This window comes from Hypanus sabinus, chromosome 22, assembly GCF_030144855.1.
Source record: "Hypanus sabinus isolate sHypSab1 chromosome 22, sHypSab1.hap1, whole genome shotgun sequence".
Lineage (NCBI taxonomy): Eukaryota > Metazoa > Chordata > Chondrichthyes > Myliobatiformes > Dasyatidae > Hypanus > Hypanus sabinus.
This window is the reverse complement of record NC_082727.1, coordinates 39,215,653-39,243,028: the sequence shown is the minus strand read 5'-3', so window position 1 is coordinate 39,243,028 and position 27,376 is coordinate 39,215,653. Positions and strand designations below refer to the sequence as shown.

Genomic DNA, 27,376 nt, shown 5'->3' with positions numbered 1-27,376 from the left:
TAAAGATTACATATTTCTTTAATATTTTCAGCAAGATTACTTGATTATTTCCATCTTTTACAGTTCCAAAAAATAACAAAAAAGGAAAAGGGCCCGAAGCAAAAGTTTGGGCACCCTTCATGGTCAGTACTTAGTAACACCCCCTTTGGCCAGTATCACAGCTTGTAAACGATTTCTGTAGCCAGCTAAGAGACTTTCAGTTCTTCTTTGGGGGATTTTCCCCCATTCTTCCTGGCAAAAGGCTTCTAGTTCTGTGAGATTCTTGGGCCGCCTTGCATGCAATGCTCTTTTGAGGTCTATCCACAGATTTTCGATGATGTTTAGGTCGAGGGACTGTGAGGGCCATGGCAAAACCTTCAGCCTGCGCCTCTTGAGGTAGTCCATTGTGGATTTTGAGGTGTGTTTAGGATCATTATCCTGTTGCAGAAGCCATCCTCTTTTCATCTTCAGCTTTTTTTTTTTAAACAGACAGTGTGATGTTTGCTTCCAGAATTTGCTGGTATTTAATTGAATTCATTCTTCCCTCTACTAGTGAAATGTTCCCCATACCACTGGCAGCAACATAAGCCCAAAACATGATCAATCCACCCCCGTGCTTTAACAGTTGGAGAGGTGTTCTTTTCATGAAATTCTGCACCCTTTTTTCTCCAAACATACCTTTGCTCATTGCAGCCAAAAAGTTCCATTTCAACTTCATCAGTCCACAGGACTTGTTTCCAGAATACATCAGGTTTGTTTAAATGTTCCTTCACAAACTTATGATGCTGAATTTTGTGGTGAGGATGCAGGAAAGGTTTTCTTCTGATGACTCTCCCATGAAGGTCATACTTGTGCAGGTGTTGCTGCACAGTAGAACCGTACACCACCATTCCAAGAGTCTGCTAAATCTTCCTAAAGGTCTTTTGCATCAAATGGGGATTTTGATTTGCCTTTCTAGCAATCCTACGAGCAGTTTTCTCTCAGAAAGTTTTCTTGGTCTTCCAGACCTCAACTTGACCTTTACCGTTCCTGTTAACTGCCATTTCTCAATTACATTATGAACTGAGGAAATGGCTACCTGAAAATGCTTTGCTCTCTTCTTATAGCCTTCTCCTGCTTTGTGGGCATCACTTACTTGAATTTTCACAGTGCTAGGCAGCTGCTTCGACGAGCCCATTGCTGCTGATTGTTGGGACAAGGTTTGAGGAGTCAGGGTATTTATAAAGCTTTGAAATTTGCATCACCTGGCCTTTCCTAACGATGACTGTGAACAAGCCATAGCCCTAACAAGCTAATTAAGGTCTGAGACCTTGGTAAAAGTTATCTGAGAGCTCAAATCTATTGGGGTGCTCAAACTTTTGCATGGTGCTCCTTTCCTTTTTCTCCCCCACTCTAAAATTGTACAAAACAAAAATAATACACCAATTTTGCTTAAAATGTTGAAAAGAATATTTCATCTTTAACTTTATGACTTCTGGATATCAGTTCATCTTCTACTCACTTAACTATTCACAGTAACAGAAATTTTGTCTGGGGTGCCCAAACTTTTGCATGCCACTGTATATCAACCATGCCAGTCACCTTATCCTTTAACAGTGTAACGAGAAACCTTTAATCACGTAAAGTGATGTCCCTCATAGAACTTCTAATCTCCTAATCTATTAGAATCTTTAAATACTGTAATTAAATCCAGTAATTTGAGAAAGGAAATTAGGACTGTAACTTGCCATATATTGAGCGGTAGAATCATAATATTATGGTAGCCATTGCTAAAGGGTTACAATCATACCTAAACAACTTCAAAAAAAAACAAAATACTACCAGAAATGTTATTTGTCAAAAATAATGTGATATTTAAGTAGATTTTACCTCAGAAGAAAATGTGTAATTATTGATGATAGATATAAGCTTACGAACAAGTAAGCAGATTCATATGCATGAAGGGGCTGAGGCAGAAGGGAAATTATAGCCAGTTAGCCTGACCTCAGTGGTTGGGACAATGTTGGAGTCGATTGTTAAGGATGTGGTTTTGAGATATTGGAGGCATATGATAAAATAGGGTAACGTCAGCAGGGTTTCCTCAAGGGAAAATCTTACCAGATAAAATCTGTGAGGACTCTTCGAAGAAATAACAAGCAAGACAGACAAAGGAGAATTGGTCGATATCACGTACTTGGATTTTCAGGCCTTTGACAAGGTGCCAACATGAAGCTGCTGAACAAGACTGAGTCCATGGTATTACAGGAAAGATACTAGCATGGATAAAGCATTGGCTGACTGGCAGGAGGCAAAGAGTGGCAATAAAGGGAGCCTTTTTGGATTGGCTGCTAGTTAGTGGTGTCCCACAGGGGTCTGTGTTGGGGCCAATTCTTTTTACATTGCACATCAACAATTTGGATGATGAAATTGATGGCTTTGTGGCCAAGTTTGTGGACAATATGAAGACAGGTGGAGGAGAAGGTAGTGTTGAGGAGAAGGTAGTGTTGAGGAACAGAAGGACTCAGACAGATTAGCAGAATGGGCAAAGAGGTGGCAGATGAAATACAGTGTCAGAAAGTGTATGTTCATGCACTTTGGTAGAAGGAATAAAAGTATAGACTATTTTCTAAATGGAGAAAATAAAAAAATTGAGGTGCAAAGGGATTTGGGATTCTCTAAAGGTTAATTTGCAGTTTGAAATCAGTGGTGAAGGTGGTGAATCCAATGTTAGCACTCATTTTAAGAGGACTAGACTATAAAGCAATGATGTAAAGCTGAGGCGGTATGAGTCACTGGCATCTTTTGGAATATTGTGAGCAGTTTTGGGCCCATTATTTAAGAAAGAATGTGCTGACATTGGAGAGGGTTCAGAGGAGGTTCACAAGAATGATTCTGGGAAAGAAAGAGTTATATGAGCAGCGAATGAAGGCTCTAGCTTATACTCACTGGAATTCACAAGAATGTGGGAGGATCTCATTGAAACTTATTGAATGTTGTAAGGCCTTGATAGAGTGAATATAGAGAGGATGTTTCCTGTGGTGGGGATGGGGGCGTCTAAGATCAGAGGGCACTGCCTTAAAATAGAAAACAGAAGGATGTCCATTTAGAAAAGAGATGAGGAGGAATTTCTTTAGCCAGAGGGTGGTGAATCTGTGAAACTTGTTGCCACAAATGGCTACGGAGGCCAAGTCACTGATCACTCCGCATTTAAGGCGCATGTTGATAATGTCTTGACTAGTCAGGGTGAGAAAGGTTATAGGGAGAAGGCAGGAGGATGGGCCGAATTGTCTGAGTCTGCTCCCTGTCTTAGGTTCTTATTATATTGTGTTAAAAATTCCTTTACAGACAAATCTAAAATAAATAACAATTTCCTTAAACTCACACTTTACAACACATTAAAGTTTCATACTTTGGAACATTTACATGACAATCTCATTCATCACAAGTAGTAAAAACGTTTGAGTGATCTCTGATTGCTTGGAGGCTTTATACAATCTACACTGTCTTCAACTAAAAGGATTTTAACATTATGAGCTACTAATACTTGTGAATTGCATACAAAACAAAATATGCATTTCCTCACCTGTGTCCATTTTTTGTTGCTGCTGTGCATCTGAACAGCAGTAATGCAAGCAAACAGTTTTTCCGATGCAATATCTTCAGGCAGTTTGGTAAGGAATTGAGCTATGTGAATAAAATCCATTTGTACTAAAATATCCTCATACAACTTGAGAATGCCCAGAGCTGTCCGAAAAAGGAACTCTTCCCCATCACGGCAAAAGACATCCCAGACTCGACAAGCCAGGTCCAGGGGCAATGACTTACTATAGAGTGTAAATATCCTACAATTAAAGAATACAACAGAAAATGAATTTTAGAGCGGATACTGTGACTATGCAGTATTAATTAACAACACTATATATACTATACATCACAAAGTATATCTTGTCATTCAAGCAGTATAATACAATTAGATCAAGTATGATGATTATCAGTCAATATGCATACTAAATATTATTCTAAGATGAACAACTTAACATCTAAAAAATTTTATTCACTTACCAGTCTATAAGATAGATATCAGGAGTCAAATTATTTTTCATGAAGTGCGCAAAAAGCTTTGGAAGATTTTCCTCAAAAAACACTTCATATGATGCAAAATACTTCAGCATCTGAGGAGAACATATACTCAATAGTTTAACATTCCAATTGATGAATTTTAAAAACCTTTAATACAATTTTATCATTTCCCTGATTAAAAAATATACTTAAATGCTTCTAAAAAAAAACTCTAGCATTAGTTCAAAATAAAAGCTCCAAAATTTCTAATTTGATTTTTAAATCAATTTGGTTTAGAATAATTACAGAATGTAACATGCATTACAAAAAAAAACCAGAAAGAATAGTTTTTTCAGTTCTTGTAGCTAGTCCATAAACATGAAGGAAGTACTATCGAAAGGAGATACAGTGTTCCACATTTTGGGCTAAATGAAAGTCCCTTGAGAGTATTCCTTCCACTTTTTAAAAAAAAATTTTTCCCCTCACCCCTGTCCCATGGTGTCATTATTTATGAGCTATTATTCGGCAGATATGACAGGGTATGTTATTTCACCCAGTTTTCAAACTGGGTGCAGTAACATTTTTTTTAAACTTTTTTTTAGATGTTAATTTCGAAGACACTTATGAGAATAATTAAGTTGCAACTTTAATCTGAAAAAGGCTGCATGTCACAGTTGTTCATGTATACTGGCATAACAGTCAACTTTTGTTATGAAAAACTAAAAAAAGTAGAACTGGTTTTAGAGACCAATTGTTGGGGGTTCCACTGAAGAATGAGGGCGCATCATCGTTTCTTTCAGAACAAAAGGGAAATAAATCCAGGCAGAACAATTTTTGTTGAATTTATACAGGTTACATACCAGATTGTTCATGTTTCATAGGAAACAAATAACAGCATGTAATCTGTTTCATGATACATCCTGCAATGTCCTCACCATATCATGATCCACACGGAAAAATGCCAGCTGACAGGGTTTGTTCAACAGGTTTGCAAATGCTATGAAAGCATCAGCTTCTTCTAAATTAAGGATAAGAACAGCAGCAACAAAAGACATTCCTTGGACCTGCAGAAAACAGAACACATTACTAATTATGCTGCTGAAACTAATAATACAATCTTCACATTGCTGTGACAATGTACAGGAATTAAAGCATTGTCACATTGCATCCTTTTTGCAGAAGATTTTATCACAAAGTCCAATTCATTATTTGGTTATCACCAACTGCTTCAGGGAAACATACTGTAAGTGGTAATAACTATACAACTTTCTTCAATAACAAATTTTTTTAGTTTAAAAAGGTTCAGCCAATTGAAAGATTAAAGAACCACAGGAATTTACAATATTTATATTATATCAAAGGGAAAATATTTTAGATCTCCTGGGAAGCATTTTCAGAATAGCATCAAGTTAGCTCCAGAGTGCAAAGGACATTTGTTATTTCATAAAGCAGCTGGCCAAATTCATGTAGTGAACAGCTGATGCCCCTGAAGTGGAGCAGCTGATACCCCTGAAATATAGCAGCTTACACAAGGTTGAAAAGAAAAAAAACAAGGTTAGTAATAATTGTGTACATGATAATATGAGGTATAGATAGAGTGGATAGCCAGAGATGTTTTGAAAGGGTGAAAATGGCTTATATGAGGGGGTATAATTTTAAGGTGATTGGATAAAAGAATAGGGGATGTCAGAGGTAACTTTTATTTACAGAAGTGGGGGATTGTGCATGGTTTAGCATTGGTGGTAGAGGCAGATACATTAAGAGCATATAAGAAACTCCTAGATGGGCACATGGATGACAAAAAAAGAGAGCTATGTAGGAAGGAAGGGTGAGATTGACCTTAGAGTAAATTAAATGGTTAACACAACATCGTGGACCATAGGGCCTATATCGTACTGTAATGTTCTATGGTTTAATAAGCAGTCACTGACAAAATTCTAACAGTAATACATGAAAGAACCATGATAATATGGCAGTAATTATAAACTTGCAAATGATGCAAATCTGAAAAGGAAACATAATATTGCTAGAAATGGGTCAGAAATATCATCGACTTGCAATATGAAGTCTGTTCCTCATTCCACAAATGCTCTCTGAATTGTTGAATGCATCCAGCATTTTTTGTTTTTATTTCTAATGTCTAAGAAAGGTTTCTAAAGTCCACCCAAAATACCAGGACATTCTCTGAATCTAAATTTGGAAATGACAAAGCTACACAATGCACTCAAGGTATAAAACATAGGCACACCAATGCCATGAGAAGAAACAGAAGTATTTGTTGCAAACCTACTTTTAAGACAATACAAAATACTTACATATCCAACATCAGGCCTGTAGCAGGTATATGCCCCGAGAACACTATGGAGAAGATCATGATATGGTCCACCCTACAAAATTAACATATAACTGTCAGACAACAGGAAAAACAAATGCAAAGCACAATTCCTTTCTCAATGTAACATTCACTGTCCGCAAGTGTTTCAATGACAAAAATCGCATGTCAGTCGGACCTTCCCCTTGGAAGTCGATGTCCAGTGGTATGAGTAGTCAACAATGACTGGGGTCTTCCTTGGTTGCAGTGGATAGCCATGACTTCTTCTGTTCCTTAACATGTCCTTCACTCTCCACAAAGCGTTGCAGAATCGTCTTCTTGGCTGTTGGATTGCACTGTCAATCTCATTTGCCCAGTCTGCTGGAAATGACTTCACATGTCCCTATCTCACCAGGGTATGAAGCCTGCTGGCTCCCCTCACCTGGTTTAACCTCCTGTAGAAGCAGTATGCCAGCATGTGGCTGCTGTTGCATGCAGTTATCTGGAGCTACAGGTGACAGCCGAGTGTCCGTTGGGGCCCAAAAGTGAGCGAGCTACCCTAGAATGCACACGACAAGCACCTTCACCAGAGTTGCTACCCCTCCCTGGACTCCCCATACATGGATGAATTCCTCTGTCAATAACTATTAGGAACTAATACAGTTTTATAGTACAGTAGCATTGGTAGTGCTCTAATTTGTTCTGTATTGCATATAAATGCCTATTTTGTTACTCAGTTAAACAGTAGTTTGTCTTTTTTTAAATACCATTTTAACTCTTTCCATGAAACTTTGGCTAATTGGGGGCAGCTGCTTAATTGGGCCAACATGTACTGGTCCCAATGTGTCCCAATTAATTGGAATCCAGTGTATTTGGTCCTTAATATATTGGTTTGACTAAGCTGTTTCAGAATTCAAGTCAACAGAATTTCTTAAGCCTTTTAAATGTTTTACCATATAATTTCTAGCACATTCATATTTCTCAATAAGCCAGACAGTCTTAGTCAGTTGCCATATTTTATAAATTGGCATAAAATAATTCTGACTTAAAATTCATCTTGTAAGTAAAACTTCAAACCTTCTGGAAAATGAAGAGAGAAGGGAATGTGCGGGAGATATCCAGCTTTATCAATTCAAGACTCGCCTCTCTATCAGCTCCTGATGCTCCAGGGTCTATAAATAAATGCCAGTAAAATTATTAAAGTAAAATGCTGAAACCTACATTGTGGCTGTACACAAGTCAGACATACCGGTAGATGTAACACTACTTCTAATTGCACTAGAACTTACGGTTTACTAGCTCATAAGATGACAATAATTGTATTTTATTTTTCAATTGTCACCATACAAATACACAATATCTTACTTAGTTTTATTAAAAAAGATGACAATGAGTAAGAATTGGCAAGTAACATGAAACTAACAAGGAAAGAGATTTTGACACTTGTCAATGTTATATGTTGCAGACTAGTGAGTTTTCATCTTATTTTGTTTGGATTGATTTAACCTATTAATATTTAAAATACATTTCAAGGTATTAGCTTTAAATTCAGTATGAGTACCAAGATAAGAAAGCTTGTATTTAAATATAAGGTAACAGAGAATGAAATGCAACTATATTTTATTATTTTTGAAAACTTTAGAAAGGGACTTACTGGCACTTGTCTGCTTTATATTTGAACAACAGCAGATTATAAAGACAATTAACAACACAGCATCAGAAAAAGCACAATAGATGGTAGGAAAGATACTGCATTAATACCATGAGCAAACTGGTTCCCAAATGCACTTTGATTTTTAATTAAAATTAGCATTTCTGTTATTACTACATTTGCAAAGATAGCAGCTCTCTCAGTAGCTGCACAATGCATAAACTCCAGCCAGTATGATATAACAATTTAAAAAGTCCCAATGCCATAGTATTTCAAACTGCAGTTTGAAGAGCAATATTGGGTATTTTCTTTTTCCAGTCCTGATGAAGGGTCTCGGTGCAAAACATTGACTACTTACTCTTTGCCTTAGATGCTGCTTGGCCTGTTGAGTTCAAGTGGGGGGTTATATGGGAGGTAGGGTTTGAGGGTCGGCACAACATTGTAGGCCTATGTTCTATGTTCCTCCAGCATTTTCTGTGTGTTGCTTTGGATCTCCAGTATCTACTGATTTTTTCATGATTGGATATTAAATGCATGTTTATCACCTACCCTACGGCCTTTGTCACAGGAAAGGTATCTTGTCAGACAAATGTACCCAAGATCCTCAATATCTTAGATGTTCACCAGTCACTCTGCTTTATCTTCACGATGTATTAGTAACTACATACTCTTAAGTCCTAGCAATGTTCACAAACTCTATTTTGTATTGTACTGAGAAGCTACGTGGTTGAAATGCAGGGTCTACCAATGCTTGGCTCCACAGTTACTCACATCTTCCACTACTTCAATTAGAAGATCTACTAGGTTTTCAGTGTAAACAGTAAATATTTCTTCAATTTGAGACAGCAAGAATTGAGAGCTTTATTAACAAGCAGATGTATTTGATTAAGCCTGGATGTCATTTTGGATTGAGTACTGCTTTACTTAGACATTACAATGAGTTGTAAATGAGGACAGGGAAGTAGAGTGTCAGTCTAGCTTCAGTCTTGTGAAGATCTTCCTAGCATTCTTGTCAAAAGATTTGTATATACATTTTCTGTCTAGGTAGCACTAGACCTACTGTTGCCACAATATGAAGTAAAGGCCACGTGCACAAATCGTGCATGGATGTTGTAGAAAATTTGTTATATCAACAATAAATGTTTTCTTTTCATAAATTATTAACACATGAAGACAAGTTTTTAAGCTCTGGATGAATGAAGTTTTAAAATCCATATGTACTTTACAGAGCTACTTTAACCACATTGCCAATTTTTAAGTTGCTGTATTGAAAAATACTGCGCAGTGAAAGCAGATAGGACAAAGGGGTATACAATACTGTACCTGACAACCAATTTTGTTGCATAATGAACAGTATTCATACTAGCCTTCAGGTGCATTAGCAAAAAAAAACAAAATAGCTACATTTTTAAACTGTCAAATGCCAAATAAAGGAGAGAAATAAAATGTACAAGTGTTGAAAGATAATGTAGCACTGAGTGGAAATATAATTGATTTAACATGGAGGAGGTTTTAAAAAAACCCTGCAGTAATACACGGAGACAACAGTGAATGTGGCCTCTTTTCAGCATTGATAGTTTACTGACTTGCCCTAAGTGAGGTGCTTAAAAACCAAAATTTACCTTCTGTTTCATTCTCAGATCCAACCTCACTGAAGTTTTTCCATCGCTCCTTAGCTCTGGACAGGAAGATTTCATAAAGCTCTAAGAAATGAAACAGCACCACAAAATTAAGCAATTTCAAAACAATTTGATTTCTTCCAGTTTCACTTAAGTCAACCAAATCTGGGACAACTAAAAGTTTAAAGTCTGCCATTGCAGGAATGTGACAGTGGCCCAGAAGAATTAGCTCTCTTCTTGGGCAACAATGGTACATCATTTGTATCATCCTTTGCCAAGCCAAGATCAGAAAACAGCCTGAAGACTTTGTGGCCCCAAAGTTGTTTCAAACTTCAATTCTTTTTCTTGACATTTCAGTTTGAAGCTTCAATTATGCTAAAGAAATTGTTAGATCACTTCTAGGCATAGTTCTATTTGAAGAAGCCTTAATACCTGAGTGAACCCAATTCCTTACATAATTTGGTAGGATTTGTCATAAAGAGATATGGCAGTATACAGTAAGTAATATTGGAATAAGGATTATCAAATTCGTGATATTTCAGTTAAACACAAACTATAACAGTGCAATGAATTAACAAGAATCCCCATGGGAAAAGTCATATAGATTCATTCTGGATCTGTGGTGACCAAAATCAGAATTCAATCTCCTCACCTCACTTCTGTGCAAACCACCTACCCAATTTGTTGGAGTAAAGGCAAAAAGCAATTAAACCTCTTGTCATACAGGCCGAAGTCATGAACCAATCTCATATAACAGAAAGGCAGTCGAATACTATCAAAGAATATGCACACGATGCTGGAAGAACTCAGCAGGTCAGGCAGCATCCGTGAGAAAAGAGTACTATCAAAATAGTGCTTCTGAAGCAGAACATTTTTACTTTATTTCTCAATTAAGAATTTATGTAGATATTCACAGTACATACCATGAGTAATATTCAATTCATTACCAACAGCCAACCTCCACACTTTCCCTCGAACACTTGGAGGAATACCCTGCCACCATAGTTCACGCACCTTCCGAGTATTTCGACTGTATGTGAGAAACAAGAAAATATTTTATAACTATAAATATTTAAATATGTGCTTTTCAGCAGTAACCTATCAGAATGACAGTTGCTTCACTTACATAGTTTCCCAATTGGGAAGTATATCTGTGTTCCAAATTATCATAGCATGAGCAATACTCTCTTCCTGCCTGAATCGCTCCTTCATAATTTTTTTTCTTCGCTGTGCTTCTTTCACCTCTGTATTCAAAAAAATGTATGTCAGTTATCATTCACAAGCTACAAATTATCAGCAAATCAGCCCAGATTCATACTCTTGAGGTGGCAGACAATTAATCTATTTTCAGAACTCTGACAATTGTGCCCAAGATCACCTGAGACAGAAATAGAATACCTGTCCTAGAAAGACACCTCCCTTATTTTTCTTCTCTTTACCACTACCATCACTCACATCACCCTGCCGCCAATGAGAACCTTTGTTTGATAGCCTGGAACTTGGCTGTGAAACTCAACTTGTGATATTGAAATTGTGTATTTATTCGTTCTGCACACGAACACAATTAACAAAGTGCAGCCAAACTTATTGATTGCAAACAAAGACTAATTAGAAAACTCAAGGCAATATAATACGAACAAACTTTCAGCAAAAGGACATTCTTCCCAAAACATTCTGTTTAAAGTCCAAAGGATAAATCCATTAGGTTGCCTGGAATGTAATAAAGTAACTAACTCCAGTACCTCGTTTCTTTGCTTCTGCCACCATTTCATCGTATTCTTGTCTGTGTCTTTGAGCTTCTTCTGCCGATTTTGCAGGCAAGTGTCTAAAAAGAAAGTTCTCTAGTAAATATGTGCATGAAAACTTCATTTTCAAATACTAAAATGAGAAATCACACAAACTATACAAATGTGCATTTACAATACTAAAATGACTTTAAAATCACATTTCCAAATCTTTTCCAAACAATATATTTAATTGTACATTATTTAATAATAATTTTGATAAAATTGACAACTGGCAGTTGTATCCTTAGGGACCACATTAGGGAAATGGAGATGCAGCTCAATGACCTTCGTCTGGTCAGGGAGAGCGAGGAGGCGATAGAAAGGAGTCATAGGCAGGTGGTCACACCGGGGCCACGAGAGACAGATAAGTGGGTAACAGTCAGGAGAGGGAAGGGGAAGAGTCAAGTACTAGAGAGTACCCCTGTGGCTGTACCCCTTGACAATAAGTACTGTTGGGGGCGGGGAGAACAGTCTACCTGGGGGAAGCAACAGTGGCCGTGCCTCTGGCAGAAAGTCTGGGCCTGTGGCTCAGAAGGGTAGGGAAAGGAAGCAGAAGGCAGTAGTGATAGGAGACTCTATAGTTAGGGGGTCAAACAGGCGATTCTGTGGACGCAGGAAAGAAACTCAGATGGTAGTTTGCCTCCCAGGTACCTGGGTCCGGGATGTTTCAGATCGCATCCAAGATATCCTGCAGTGGGAGGGAGAACAGCCAGAGGTCATGGTACATATTGGTACCAATGACATAGGTAGGAAAAAGGATGAGGTCCTGAAAAAAGTCTACAGGAAGTTAGAAAGGAAGTTGAGAAGCAGGACTGCAAAGGTAGTAATCTCAGGATTACTGCCTGTGCCATGTGACAGTGAGTATAGGAATAGAATGAGGTGGAGGATAAATGTGTAGCTGAGGGATTATCCCTTGATTAGGCTAGGGTTAAATAAGAGGCTGCTGGACAATGCAGCTCAAAAGGCCAGAAGAACTTTCTCTACACCCCAATAAATAAATAAATAATAGAGCATCTTGGCCCATTAGGTGGCTGTCCCAATCAGCTAGTTTCATGGAAATAGTTAAAAAGGTATTTTTAAAAAAGACAGACTACCATTTAACTGAGTAACAAATTATGTATTTAGACAATAAACAGAACAAATTAGACAATCACTACTACCACAGCACTGTAAAAATGTCTATTAGTTCCTAATAAGCGATGAAGGAATTCATCCATTTTACACTGACAAGTTCTTTTGCTAGACTGTAAATGAACAAAATCAATGCAGACTACCTAGTATAGATAATGCAATGCCTTCATACAATGCTGTCAACATTTTGTCCTCTAAAACTTAATTTTCATTGTAACATTCAAGATGATTGCTGATACCTTCAAATTCTTAGTAGTTCCTAACTTGCTGAAGTGAAATAGTTTCATTTTCACTCCCATCTGTTTCTGGCGTCTCCATGCCTGAATGCTTGAAACCGCAGTGAGCAAAACAGTTCTGAATTGTCTTACTGCTTATTTCTCACCACCTATCAGTGACAAAAATCACTGCTTTTTGAACACAAACACATGCAATTGATGTATTTAAAAATCGTTCGCTCTGTAGTGTCTAATGGTCACAGAAGTGTACACAACTGACATTAGTTAGAAAATATTCAGCAACAGTTTCCTACTCCAATTAAGCAGTGTAGTACCCCAAATAACTAAAGGGAACTTCAACTATTTTCTTAATTTGCTTTTGTTCTTTAAGAATTGCCCCAAATAAGCAGATATCTCATTAACTGTTAGCCCAATTAATTAAAATCCACTATATTTCATTGTTCTAACCCTCATGTATACATCAAAAGATATTCACTCATCATTGTGTAAGCAAGAACCCCTCCCTTCAACAAAAATGACACTGAAAATGTAAATATTTATTGAGAATAGCTATCAAACTTTTTAATAAAATGCTCTTGGATTTATCCCATGATGTAGAATAGTGTTTTATTATTAAAATATTGTTCAGATGTAGCCAGACCAGTTTCACAATGAAAATACTTAAACTTTTCCAAAAGACCACAGCCAGATGGCAGCTGAACATGGGCTATAAATTCCACAGGAAAACTTAGTAACAAAAAGGATAAATAAATTTACTGGCAACCACATGTGAATGAGGATGAAAATATAAACAGTCAATGAAAACACCACCTTTTGTCTTTTATTGAATTTTAATCCTTTCTCTCCATTAAATCTCACCTTTTAACAGAGTGATAAATGACAAATCTGTAAGCCTTCATTTTGGATTCAAGCAAAATTATGGCTCTCTTCAACAATGCTGCCTGAACTGCTGAGCAATTCCCAGCAGTTTCTAGTTCTATTACATTTTTCTGCGATCAAATGTAGAATTACAGAGTCATTAAAGCTGGCCTTTTGGCTCAATGCATCCATGCTGACCACAATGCCTACCTAAGCCAGTCCCATCCACCCACTTTTGGCTCAAATCCATTTAAACCTTCTCTACCCTAAAAACATATTTCCTAGTTGGCCCTATGGAATGAATTTCTCCTTTGGGTGAAAAGACCTTGACATTTGGAATAGATTACAGACATAAGTACTTAGTGGCCGATGGCAATGTCTTTTAAATCCTCAAAACTGAATTAGTATTTGTTTCCAGCTAATTTATGTCTACAAACATTGCCTGTGAATGTTTTTACAAGCCTTTAAAAAAATGACATTTTTAACAGTTGTACAAGAAATGATCACAGCCTTTATAGATACATTTTAAATTGTGTAAATCAGAACTAATAATGTCAACATATTCTGTCATTCTAGAAGACCAGAAATAGCACATTCTAGATCCACACTAGATTAAAAAATAGTTTTCCTGTTAGTTTATCGAAGCAAGAATGTTGTAGAAGGTATTAAACATGACATAGAAAAAGCCCAGCAGGTTAATTTTCACTCCCAGTCTTGCCTTCCTGCATGTAAAGCAGCCTACCTGCGTAACATCTTTTTGTTTAGACTTTCTTCATGAAAGTAATTTCAATTTATTTTTGTTATCAAACTTCGTCCTGCTGATATGCTGAGAATGGAGAAGGACATCAAACCATTAAAGGTGAACTCAATACTTCTCATGAAAGGCAGAATCAGCAATGCTGTTTTGTCTTATTTCATACCCATTATCAGGGTTAGGGTAAGACAATAAGATTTGACTATTGAACCACTTATCATCCAATACAATTCAAAAGAACTGTAAAGCAGAATGATTATCTTGCAGTGTTTTCCTTTTAACTTCATCATAGTTTTTATTTTGATTAAAGAGAAAATGCTGAGCAAATGAGATTTAAAGAAAACTTTTTCATCTGTTGATTTGGAAATCCAGTACTTGTATTTTGAAGGGAGAACCACAAGAGGGCTAAATTTCTACATTAATCATAGCGCTGTTTTCCAAGCCATCTGTGCAGTGCAATTATACATTGTAGTGAGCATACTGTTTGAAAAAAATATTTAAATTGGTCAGGTCATTTGATGAGTTTTCGATGTAGATTAAATATACATAAATAAAAGGGGCAACGATCTTGAGAGTATTCCAGAAAGCCTTCAAAAACTGTGCAAACATTTTTCAAATGAGCACATAAACCTAAAAGTTACCAGGACCAAGGTTTCATTTGCTATGGGTCCAAGGAAAATGCACTGTGCAATGAGAGTGAGACAGGGGAAATAGATGGGTTGGATAACAAAATAAAACACATTCTATAAAACAAAAGTGCTATTTAACAACACACACACACACACACACACACACACACAATGCTGAATGAGCTCAGCAGGCCAGGCAGCATCTGTGGAGAACAGTAAACAGTCAACATTTCAGGCCAAGAAGCACAAAACCTTGACTATTTACTTTTTTCCATAGATGCTGCCTGGCCTGCTGAGTTCCTTCAGCATTTTGTGTGTGTTGCTTGAATTTCTAGTACAGGCTTCCCCAGCTTTCCGAAGGCAGTGCATTCCTATGAAAAGGTTTGTAAGCCGGAATGTCGTAAAGTGAATAAGCAATTACCATTTATTTATATGGGAAAAATTTGTGAGCGTTCCCAGACCCAAAAAGTAATCTACAAAATCATGCCAAATAACACATAAAACCTAAAATAACAGTCTCACACAAGCGCTCTCAGCCAAAAGACTCTCTCCAGTAAACGTTTAACTATGAAGCTTCCTCGCCTCAGAAACCAATCAAACCACCCATGACTACCTTTAAATTCCACTTTAGCAACACTTTCATCACCATCGTCCAATGCTTTCTGTTTCAGCTTATTGGAAAGACTGACTGATTTCTCAAGTATAAGATAACTTAATGGAACACCATGCTTTGTACACCCATCAATCCACTCAAGCAATAGACTTTCCATTTTATCCATTATTGGATGCCGACTAAAAGAGATCACTTTGCTACAAGCAAAACCAACAGTAACATTGGCAGCTTTCAAGATTCTTTCTGTGTATAAATAGTGCAAATCGTGGACGCAGGCAAGTTCAACACGCGTACAATGTCCTTACTTTGTTCACCACAATTGAAACAAATTATGTCTAGTTTTATGCTAAGTCTAACACCCTTAAGAGCTCTTTTAGGCTTTTCCGATACCTTAGAACTCATCTTGCTAATGGATGCACAAAATAAATCGAGATAAATCACAGATGTTCACAGGCAGGTGTTTAAGCAATGGCAGCTAGAATGCAGTTCCAGGGGAGGAGCTTGGCTGCTCAGGGCACGCACTAGCTTTTTTTTAAATAAAAGTGAAAACGCTCTTCGGCTAGCGAAAACATATAACTAATGTAGGTCTTTCATAACAGTGAGCTGTCGTAAAGCGAACGTTCGAAAAACGGGGGCCACCTGTATCTGCAGCTTTTCTTGTGCTATTTTACCCATCTGCCAAAGAACTTGGTTCAAGTGTTATTAACATACTAAATTTTGATGCTCTATATCTTGTTGCTGTCTATGGCAAAGAATACAAGAAAGTAATTACTGAACTGCACCAATCACCTTTATAAACTATACAGCATAACAAACTTACGCTGGTCGATCTTCTAGGATCAACGCAGTAGTAGATAGTGGCTCAAATTCAAGATTACGTCGCCGTCCAGACTGAAGTGAGGTTTTATTCATCCGGCCAATTCGGGCTTCATATTCCTTTGTTCAACAAAAAAAAACAACTTAATACCTACGAAATGCACTTGTAGCAATTAAATACACATTAATCAAATTTGTTTACATCCCCACCCCACCACCAAGCCATTTTCAAGTTAAAGGAAAAAAGAACAGCCAATTGACTGAGCAAATCTACTATGGCTCAAACAATAATTTCTGATAGTCACAGAATCAAAGGTCCTGACTTTGGTTACAAGGTTAACATTTTCAATGAGAAAGGACTGTATTACAATTTTATAATATTTCTTGCAAGTTAATGATCATGGTACATTAATGCAAATTATTTGAAAATGTAAAACATCATTTTACAGTAGCACTGCAAACACTTCTAGTTTACAAGTTAGAATCTTTCTTCCTCTGCCATTCTAACAAACCAGCTGCAGTAAACATTCCAAACCTACTAACTCAGCCTCACATTTTCTGTGATAATTATGATCTATTTTGGTTTCAACAGGGCAACTGCAAGTCTGGTCAAATATCACTGATTGCAATACCACTGTTTTTGTTGAAATATAATGGCTTTTGGGATTTTTCAACGGGACTAATTAAAACAAAAACGTAAATCTGATATATTCAACAAAATACTTTCTGCCACATCATAATGTATTAAGACAAATTCTTCCATTTTGAACTGCAATGTTTATTTACAAAATTTAATTCAAAAGATATTTTTAGTTAGAATTAAATACAATCTAATTTAAAAGTCAGAGCATAATTGGATTTATGTAAATAAGAGCTTTCACAACAGCCTGAACAATTGAGCTAAAAGTTAGATTTAAAAGCAAATCTTCTACTTCAAAAAAAATTCCCAGCTATCTTCAAGATTTGTTGCTTTGTATCTCCAGAAACACTCTGCTCCATGGAGGCTGTGGCATCTGTTCTAGTGATTCTACTGTTGACCAAGTTTGTGATGTCACTGCTATTGACTGATACCACGAGCACCATGGTAGTGTGGCAGACAGGGAGACATTTGTATGGGTTTGCGTCCACCACTAATTCTGTGTATTTAATTCAGCAAGGGGGGGAAGGGGAGGGAGAGGGGCAGGAGAGGGCGGGAGAATTTTCTCAGAGGCTTTGCAATTATTCAATTATTTTGTAATATAGTTTAAATGTCTATTGCCCCCATTTGTAAAAACTAAGCTACAACTGCAAATTCAAATTTCCATGTTTCATTGCACATCCAAAAGAAATGCATAAAAGTATTTTTGATATTTTATTGGAGCATATTATGTATAAAATGCATTTTCCTTAAAGTGAAAAATTGTCAAATGACATTTCCATAGGCAAGCTCAGACTAGCATTCTAAGAATATCTGAAGGACCCAAAAACTGATTTGTAATTCTTGACTTCCTCCCAGCATCTTACCATACAAACACACTCAGAAAGTTCTGTTTTGAGAAGATGGACTTTCCTTTTAAACCACAGGGAGTCAAGGAATATATTTGGCTTAATACTTCCTCATGACAACCTTCAGAATCAATCCAGTTATCACTGAATCAACTTCAACATCCATTCTCAAGAAAGATCAAAACTGTAAGCTATATTCCAGGAGCTGCCTACCCAATCTTGTATAGCTGTAAAGTAACTTCTTCACTCTTGTACTCTACCCCCTTGCAATAAGGGTCAGCATTCCATATGGCTTAATTACTTATTGTTTCTTCAGAACTATGCCTTTCTTGTATAAAGACAAATTTTCTAACATTACCATTTAATAGTCTCACACTACTTAAATCTTCTGCTCTTCTGTCCTATCACCGTGTGCTCCATATAACTTGTATACAGTATTTACCTTGCAAACATTAGATACATTATACCCAGTCCGTTCAAGTTTATACAGTTAAAGACTACTTTTAGATTTATGTTTGTAACTTTCAAGTTAAATAGCAAGCCTATCATATTATGATCATTCTTCCTCACAGCATTCTTTACAAACACATTGTTGTTTAATCCCATCTTATTTCATGTGACTGGATGCAAAGCAGCCTATTCCCCTGAGTTCACATATTTAAAGAAGCAGGTTCAAATGCATTCCATGGTCTCATCCTCAACATTGTCTTTGTAAATTTGTCCAATGTGTGAACAAGATTATTAAATTACCTTTCCTACAAAAGCCATTACATAATTAGTAGTCTGACAATAGCTACTTTTATGGAGCTGAGAGATAATCCTCAGTGTTTACCCCCTTGATAATCCTTATTCACCCCTTCGCCCCCCAAAAAAACTATTCAATTTTCTTGTCTTCTGAACTAAGATGGTTTTGCGTTTCTGGCCTAGCTTCATTTTCAGAACTAACCCTACTCCTCTCCTAATTGTCTTATTCAAAGAAAATATTTCAAAATATGTAGCCTAATAGTAGATAGAACAAAAGCTCCCAAGTTTGCTGAAGACAAACAATCATGATCTTATTCAGTTTATGTATGTAAATACAGAAAGCATTAATGCCACTTGAGATACAAGAAAGGTTCCAGTAACTGAACTTTGTTGTATTCTGAACAAGAGCCACATTCCACAGCCCCTCCACCCCTACTGAGCAACATGCTTGTGCATCTGGAGACACAATGCTACTATTCAATTTATTAGGTTGGTAAAAGTATCTCAAACTACTTCCATAACTTAATGATGTAGCACTGGAACAAGTAGCACAACTTCAAAGAAGTTTTCAAGGGCCATTTCAATATACTTCAAACAAAAATACTTTAAGGTGGTTTAACAATATACATGGAAACAAGGCTGTGGTTAAAGACAAATTATCTCAACACCCTTACTTTTCTACAGTGTTTTCAGTTCATTGCAATGTCTGAGGCCCAACTAAAGTCATCTCGTTAATCTGTAATTAACCAGCACCATACACTCAAGTGGATAAGTTCAGTGATGACTCCAGTATTTAATTTCATGCACAACTTCTCGAGTAATCACACAAATCTCTGAAGGAACTCAACAGATCAGGAGGGAAATAGACAATGCAGAACAGAAGAAAGGTCTAGAACCAAAATATTGACTGTCCACTGACTGATGGCTATGGTCCTGCAATTGCTAGAGTTTAGAGGGATGGGGGGGGGGGGGGGTGTGGTTCTCATTGAAACCTATCAAATATTGAAGTACCTAGAGTAAACATGAGAGGTTGGTTTCTTATAGTGGGGGAGCTTAGGACCAGTGATGAAGTGGAATTTCTTTAGTCAGAAGGTGTTGAACCTGTGGAATTCATTGCCGCAGATGGCTGTGGAGGCCAAGTCATTGGGTATATTTAAAATTCAAGTTTAATTATCATTCAACCATGCATGAATAAAGCCAAACAAAAGTGTTACTCCAGGGCCAATATGCAAAACACAGTACCAACAGTCATACACCGCACAAGGCACATACAGCACATATAAACAGCAAGCATATACAAGACAGCAAGTCCATGAATGTTAAGGCACTCTGCAGTCAAACACAAAACGACTTGTCTGGGGGAGAAGGGCACCGCCTCTGGCACGTTGGTGAAGCACCCCCCCCCGCCCCCCCCAAGGAAGCTGCAAACAGGGTGACACTGCAACTTGACATCCAGTCCTACGACCAAGGATGTGCAGCTTCCCCACGATCCCCCCCCCCCCCCGCTGTTCGCCAAGAGTTATAGGTTAAAGCAGAAATTTATTGATTTTTGATTAGTAAGGGGGATAAGGTCATAGGTTACAAGGAGAAGGCAGGAGAATAGGGATGAGAGGGATAAATAAATCAGCTTTGATGGAATGGAGAAGTAGACTCAATAGGCCAAATAGCCCAATCTGCTCCTATAGCTTATGGTCTTGATCTGCTAAGTTTCTCTATCATTTTGTGTTATGCTCCAGGTTCCATGCAGCCTCTTGTCTCTTCTAGGGCATCAAGCAGTCCATTTAGCACAATGAGAGCAGAAACTTAACAAGCCTGGCAATGAATACTTTGACAACAAGAACAAATTAGAAGCTGAGTATAGGCAACCCTTGCATTACCATCTCTTGGGGTGTGGAAATCTGCCTTTGCAGAATTCACAAAAAACTACCAAAAGTTTGAAATGGGGTTAAAATTTGCTCTCACAGATTTTGTGTGAAGAGAAGTAGATATATCAATGCAAGATTTGTGTTTGGCCATGCACAAATGTGGCTTTGTGTTACAGAAAAATCACAACATAAGCAAAAAATGCTAGCTTTGCCTGCAACTCTCATGCCTTATGGAAAAATTTAGTCACACTAAAGACCAACAAACATTAACAGCCCTACAGACATGTATCTGTCAGGTTGTCCGCATGATAAACAAATCATATTTGTTCTGTTTTCTAGCTGCTTTGTTGAAGTGCAATAGATTCTATTCTAGATAAATAATTAAAACCAAAGCCATTTTAAAGCCACCAAAACCAAAGAAATATGGGTCCTACAAACTAAACGGCTTTCTGAAAAACAGCACAAACACTGAGTCAAGACTAAGAGTATGTGATGCCAGTCAGCTCCTCAAATAGGTGTTAGCTATTTTTTAAACATTATTCATAGCTTTTACTATAAAGCTTTCTATATTCCATGAAACTAAGCCAATTAAATACAGTTGAGTGGCCTATTCAAGATAGGGAACTACAAAATGTGCCAATGGACTACTGGTGCTTTAATATGCCAAAGAGCATCTTGTTCAATTGAAATATTTAATGCAAAACTCACTTTCAAAAATCAAATGCAGAGATAACTAAAATTAGTTATTCATATTCTAGCAGGATTTCAGAAACAGTAAGATAGCATGCCAGATGTCAAAGGTTTAATCATTCAGACAAAAAATTTTAAGAATTTTCTGGACAATGGGACCATCCTGCCTATGAAAGAAATGAACACATCATCCAGGTCATTATATATATCAAATGACTGACTGATTAAGATTAGAAAAAAAGTATGCTGAAGTTCTTGAAAACTTATAGCACAAAGGAACAAAGTACATTCATTAAAAATGCTGAACATAGAACAATGCCCAACACAGAAGCAAAATTGGACAAATATTGATAAAGGAAGTATTAAGATGCATGACAAAAGCCTGATCAAAAAGGCTTTGCGGGCAAAGGTACAAGGGCCGAAAGATAACTCAGCTAGATTATTAACAATGGAAATGAAGAAAGATGGTTCCCTTGGGCGGAACAAGGTGCAATAGCTAAACACAAAGACTGTAAAGTGATCAAAAGCAAAAGGGGGATTTTACGCATCAAGGTCAAAGATGCTATTTGTGATTTTGTTTTTGGTTTCCTCAGTTCTCAGAAGAATGAAAACAGGAACACTGGAATTTAGAGACAGCCACAGCAAAGATTGGTGTGGATTTGGGAGCTGAAGATAGTTAAAGTTTTGACTAGGTTGATTGAGTTCCAAGGACATGGGGCTCAAGAGTGAGGCTTCAGGAAAATGTATACATGTCAAATGTAGAGAGGTGAACTTAAAATGTCAGGTAGAATGGCAATAAGGAATGGAAGTGAGGGGGAACCGTATAAGATTTCACGGAAGTAGAAATAAGTATCGTGCGACAAGATGAGAAAGGGAAGGCTCAAAGGGCAGCAAAAAAGAGTAACAAAGATGATGAGGGTTAAGGAATAAGTTAAATACAATCTTCATTGAGGGCTGGCTGGTTGGTTAATGGGATAAAGGCAATCACAGCTATCAAATCATCACAATCTTAGTAATAAGGTCTTGAGCACTCCAATATTGATGGCTCAGGGGAAAAAGTCAGAAAAACATTTGGTTAAGCGGGTTGAGGGTGAGAGCTTTTACTTTTCAGACTGACCTCAACCAGAAGAATGAAAGGCAAAATCACTTGGTCCAGAGAAGTCTAGAAATGGGTAGTTAAACCAGTTTTATGCCAGAAATAGTTCCAGTGAAAGTTCAACTCAAATATTGTAAGATATTATGCTTTTTTGTAACTTTAGTTATGAAGTTCCAACAACATAGCGTTAACAAAGTTGCCTTCATAGGGTAAACACAAAGATAGATAAAGATTTTCAAAAACATTTTAAGAATACAGAAAATTTTAGTGTATTCTACTTTGAAAGAACAGTTAAAACATATTTGTAGCATGAAAACTTGTGTTCTGTACTTTAGCATTATGGATCTGGAACCAGCTAAATGTAGAAAATATGGTAGATAATCTCTAAATAAAAATTGTTATTGTGTTAATACAAAGAACCAAATTTAAATTGACTGATAGGCCAAATCTTGTCAAAATCTTGTCAAAATATTAGGATTGTAAAACAAAAACTATTAAAATGCTAAAAATACAATTAAAATTTCTGTACATCAGCAAAAATGTAATTTCCCAAAGCAAATGATAAAGTGGTTTCATGATCCATATATACCAATCCTCTAGTAGGTATATATTGCAAAATGTGCTGGGAAGGGGAATTTAATACTTCCTTATTTCATCCAATTGCAGATTATTTTCAAAACGCATTTGTATATAGTTATGCAATTACATAAAACATAAATACATGCAAGCTCTTTGCAACATTCTGTTTAAATAGACAAGATATTTCAGGAAATATAGTGTTAATTTAGGTGAAAAGTAAGCATGCTGACTTGGAATTTTTTTTGCCTAAACTAAATTAAATCTAAGCCAGTATGCTTACCTTCAAAACAAATGCCTCCTAATTTCAAAACAAATTAGATCTGAAGTCAAGTTTTTAAAAAAATTTCTCGATATATATTATCTAGCATGATACTATTGCAAAGTGCATTAATGACTGCATCAATAATATTTTCTGAACTAAAAACAATGGTGAGTTTCAATGCATTCTTTCACTGCATTCAAATGGGTGTCTCAATGTTTTAATGCCAGTAAAGTGATGTGAATGGTAAGCATCATGCTTAAATAAAGGATATATAGATGGGAAATAAACAGGCCAACAGCTACATCATGCATGGGTTCATGACTGACTGGAAAGAAATGTAGTAATTTCATACCCCTGTATTGAACAGGTTAGGTGCAGACACTGACGCAAGACTGCAACCATTGCTGTCCTGATGAAAGAAACACAGTACAACTTTAGTCATCGACAACAAAAAGCAGAGAGACACACAATCGCATTTTTTTTTAAAAACTAAGACACGTTTCTTTGATATTAAAAGCCTCCAAGGCTGAAAATAAAGTTTTATTTTAGGATGATTCATTACAAGACAATCCAAACGTATGATCTAATATCATAATATCAATAAAAGGACTTAATAAAACACCCAAGTGTTAATGAAAATTGCATTTTACCCTTAAGCTCTCTCCAATATCCCACCAAATCAGCCAAAAATTGAAGAGCTCTTACTAACTGGCTAATAAAATTATTTGCATCCTAATTCTCACAGAATAAGAAAACCAAATAAATATTTCCATTTTTTTGCATAATTAATGGCAGATAAAATTTTGTTGAAGGAACTGCTATTCTCATGAAAGTTGACATTTTAGACAGGGAAAAGCAACTTGCTCCTTTTGCTTGCCAGCGCTTCAGCAAATATGGCATTAACAACCCCATATTCTGGGAGTCTTAAAACCATGCGCCCTGATCGGCAGTAGTCGGTCATAAACCACAGCTATGCTTTCTGGTTATGAGCGATGTTAAAATGTGAGGATGGATCTGGCAAAAGACATTAATTATTTTTAGAAAAGAATTAAGGTTTAATTTTATGTATGGAGACATCGCACAAATCACTTCTGAACTCACGAACTATGATTACATCAGTTGGTTCATTTTTCTTTTTAATTTCACTTGGCCAATTTAGATTAATTATCTCATTTAGTGCTTCAATGAAAGCAATAATTTTTACTTGGCTATCTGAGTGATCAGAGTATTACAGAAGAGAAAACTTTCCAGCAAAATTTGGAACAGTATTAACGTCCATGAAGTAGTGTATTACTGTCTCTTAAGTTGGGGAGTCAACATTATGCTGATTAATATGATTTTTTTTGCTACTTCAGTAACATACCAGTATGCTGGTAGTGCTTCTGACCTATCAGGATGACTCATGTCATAATTTTGAATTGCTCCAATTATATTTTAACAAATTAAATGCTCCCTTTCTTTCAATAGATCTCAAGTCCATAATTCCATTATGACTTATTCTACAACAACGTTTTGCCACCACTTAGTCACTGCCCAATGAATCACTATTGGGACTGGATACTTAACCACACGCAGCACTTTGAGCAACTTATTCCACAATCTTGTATTGAGAATTCTATATTAGAATATTTCTGTAGTTCTTGTTTTATCTTTGTCAAACAAGTTTTGTTGCTAATGCTAATACATGTGCAGTATATTTTTTCCTCTCATTGTTAGCACCATTTACTCCTTAGATAGCTGAAATGTTGGTGAATACAAAATTTTCGGGTTGGTAATTGACTTAGAATTACACTTATGACCCAGTGCCAAGTTCAGAACTTATCAAATGGCAGGCATCACTGACACTATTGTTGCATGCCACATGATGCCTTCCTGGAATCCCCCTGTAATACACTGGAGTAATAGTTTCCTTGATACTACACCAGCTCAGACATAACTCAGAACAGAAAAGATGTAGAAATTTTTGCAATCTAGTACAAATGCCTTAATGTTTTCAAGACAAGTTATAAATAAACTATTTACATCAATAGTAGTAATCTTTATAGCTGCTTCTGAAAGTTCCATGCCCACATATGTTTACTGATAAATATCAGTGAGTTCTGGGGTTGGGATACCTATTTTATACAGCAGGAAGTCTACTGCTGACTAAACTTCTCCACCTAGCATCATAATGTTGATGGCCAGTGCAATTGGTTCTTTTACATCTGGATCAGGTGAATGAAAGAGAATAGAACTTCAGGGATGGGTTAGATTAGCCTGTTATTCGAGGACACACCTCGCAGCCTGCTTGAAGGCAAAGTCAGTTTAGTGAGTGCAAACAGAAGCATCCCATGCTGGATCTACAGTACAGTCAACATCTGCATCCTCTGAAATAAAAACAAAACAATTTGAAAGAGCAAGAGGTCAGGCAGCATCTGTCAGAGTGTTATAAAACTGAAATTTTATACTCTGTTTCTGATCTATAGACTGTTTCCAGAATTTTGTTTTGATTGTTTTGATTTCAGTGTTGTACAACAAAGAAACAGGACTTTTGCCAATCACATTAAAGCCAAACTTTTTGCCTGTCAACACTAATATGATTAGCCTGCATTAGGGAAAACAACATAACAAAATGCTGGAGGAACTGAGCAGGTCAGGAGTGGAATAAACAGTTGAGATTTCGGAACGTGTCCTGATGAAGGGTCTTGGCCTGAAACATCAACTGTTTATTCCTCTCCATAGATGCTGTCTGACCTACTGAGTTCCTCCAGTATTTTATGTGTAGTGCTCTGGATATCCAATATCTGCAGAATCTCCCACAACAAAAGAAAATCTGCAGATGCTGGAAATCCAAGCAAAACACACAAGGCCAAGGCAGTATCTATGGGAAAGAGTACAGCCAATGTTTCAGGCCAAGATCCTTCAGCAGGTTTGCCAATGTCTGTCTGAATGCCTCTTAAAGAAAGTGTAATTTTATCTATTCCCAGAACCTCTTGTGGCAGTGCATCATGCCACTATGCCTCTTCTCGTGAAACTCCTACTACATTAGAAAGTTTTGACTGTCCTATTCTTATACAAGATCACCATTCAGCCTTCTTTGTCCCAGGGTAAACAAGTCCATACTATCCAATCTTTCCCAGAGCTAAAGTCATCCAATCTAGGCAAATCCTGGTGAATCTTATCTGAAGACTTGAGCATCATTACATCATTTCTATAGTGTGGCCAACAAAGCTACACACCATACTGCAAATGCAGCCTAATCTGCGTATAATACATGTTAATTTCCTAAATCTTACATTGTGTGCTTCAAGCTATTAAGGAAAGCATGCCATTACCACTCTATGCACCTTTGTTTTTACATTCACCACACTATGGCTTGAAGCCTTAGGTCCCTCTATTCATACTGTTCCTATGCTCTATAGTACAGAAGTAAGGATCCACACAATTTACTGAACATATCCTGTCCCTGTTCAACTTCCCAAAAAGCATCATTTTGCACTTGTCATAATTGAATTTCATTTACCTAAGCTTTGGAACTTATCTATATCCTGCTGCTTTCACAAATTTTCATGCTATTAATGAACATTCTAATCATGCCTCAGGGGCGGATGAGGTCTGGGCCTGAAGTCCCGCTCATCCAGGGAAAGTGCACGCGCAATACATCGCCTCTCCTTTCCCGGTGTGTGATTGCCGCATGGTCGCTGTCTGGCTTGCTAGGCAGGAGGGCACTGCCAAATGGCCTCTCCTACACTACTGCATCCATAGCAACACCTTCTCGTTGGTGCCCCCCGTTTCTACCGAGCTTGCTACATCATGGCACAACCGAGTGTCCGGCGGTATAACTGGATGGGGTAGGCTGGGCTCGTACCCTTGGTTAGCAGCCAGCCTAAGAGAAGGACAACTCTGACTACAAACATAGGCAGGTGGGGCTCATCAGATTTGTCAGGCCATCCACCTAGGAGAAGGGCACTCGGATGTAACTTCTACGACCTGAGGACATCGCTGTCACCGTCCCAGCTTGCTAGGCTATGGCAGATGAACCCCAAGTGTAAAGGGTGGGGACAGTACCACACACACTGTACTCCACCTAAAAAACCCATTGCGCAGACCAAAGGACAAGCCACATCTACGGTACCCAGAAGAGATCTTCCCTTGCAGCCGCTGCAGCCGGGCCTGCCTGCCCCGAATTGGCCTTGTCAGCCACCAGCGAGCCTGTAGCAGACGTGGGCAGCCCCCTTCCTAAATCTTTGTTCG

At 37.3% G+C, this 27,376-nt stretch overlaps 1 protein-coding gene across 3 annotated transcripts in view; it reads right to left on the bottom strand.

Moving 5' to 3' along the window:
• The window catches only part of tbc1d12b (TBC1 domain family, member 12b), an 88,567-nt gene that overhangs the window by 7,056 nt on the left and 54,135 nt on the right, over positions 1–27,376 (bottom strand). The window contains exons 3-13 of one of the 3 annotated variants that reach the window (XM_059947567.1): positions 23,496–23,552; positions 16,427–16,542; positions 11,341–11,423; positions 10,725–10,842; positions 10,522–10,628; positions 9,602–9,682; positions 7,406–7,500; positions 6,333–6,404; positions 4,953–5,081; positions 4,021–4,130; positions 3,542–3,800 (exon numbers count right to left, since the gene is read on the bottom strand). In XM_059947567.1, the coding sequence (XP_059803550.1) occupies positions 3,542–3,800; positions 4,021–4,130; positions 4,953–5,081; positions 6,333–6,404; positions 7,406–7,500; positions 9,602–9,682; positions 10,522–10,628; positions 10,725–10,842; positions 11,341–11,423; positions 16,427–16,542; positions 23,496–23,552 (1,227 nt within the window). Of the gene's footprint in view, positions 1–3,541; positions 3,801–4,020; positions 4,131–4,952; positions 5,082–6,332; positions 6,405–7,405; positions 7,501–9,601; positions 9,683–10,521; positions 10,629–10,724; positions 10,843–11,340; positions 11,424–16,426; positions 16,543–23,495; positions 23,553–27,376 lie in introns of those variants that run through there. The other 2 variants (XM_059947568.1, XM_059947570.1) reach the window with 2 other exon arrangements.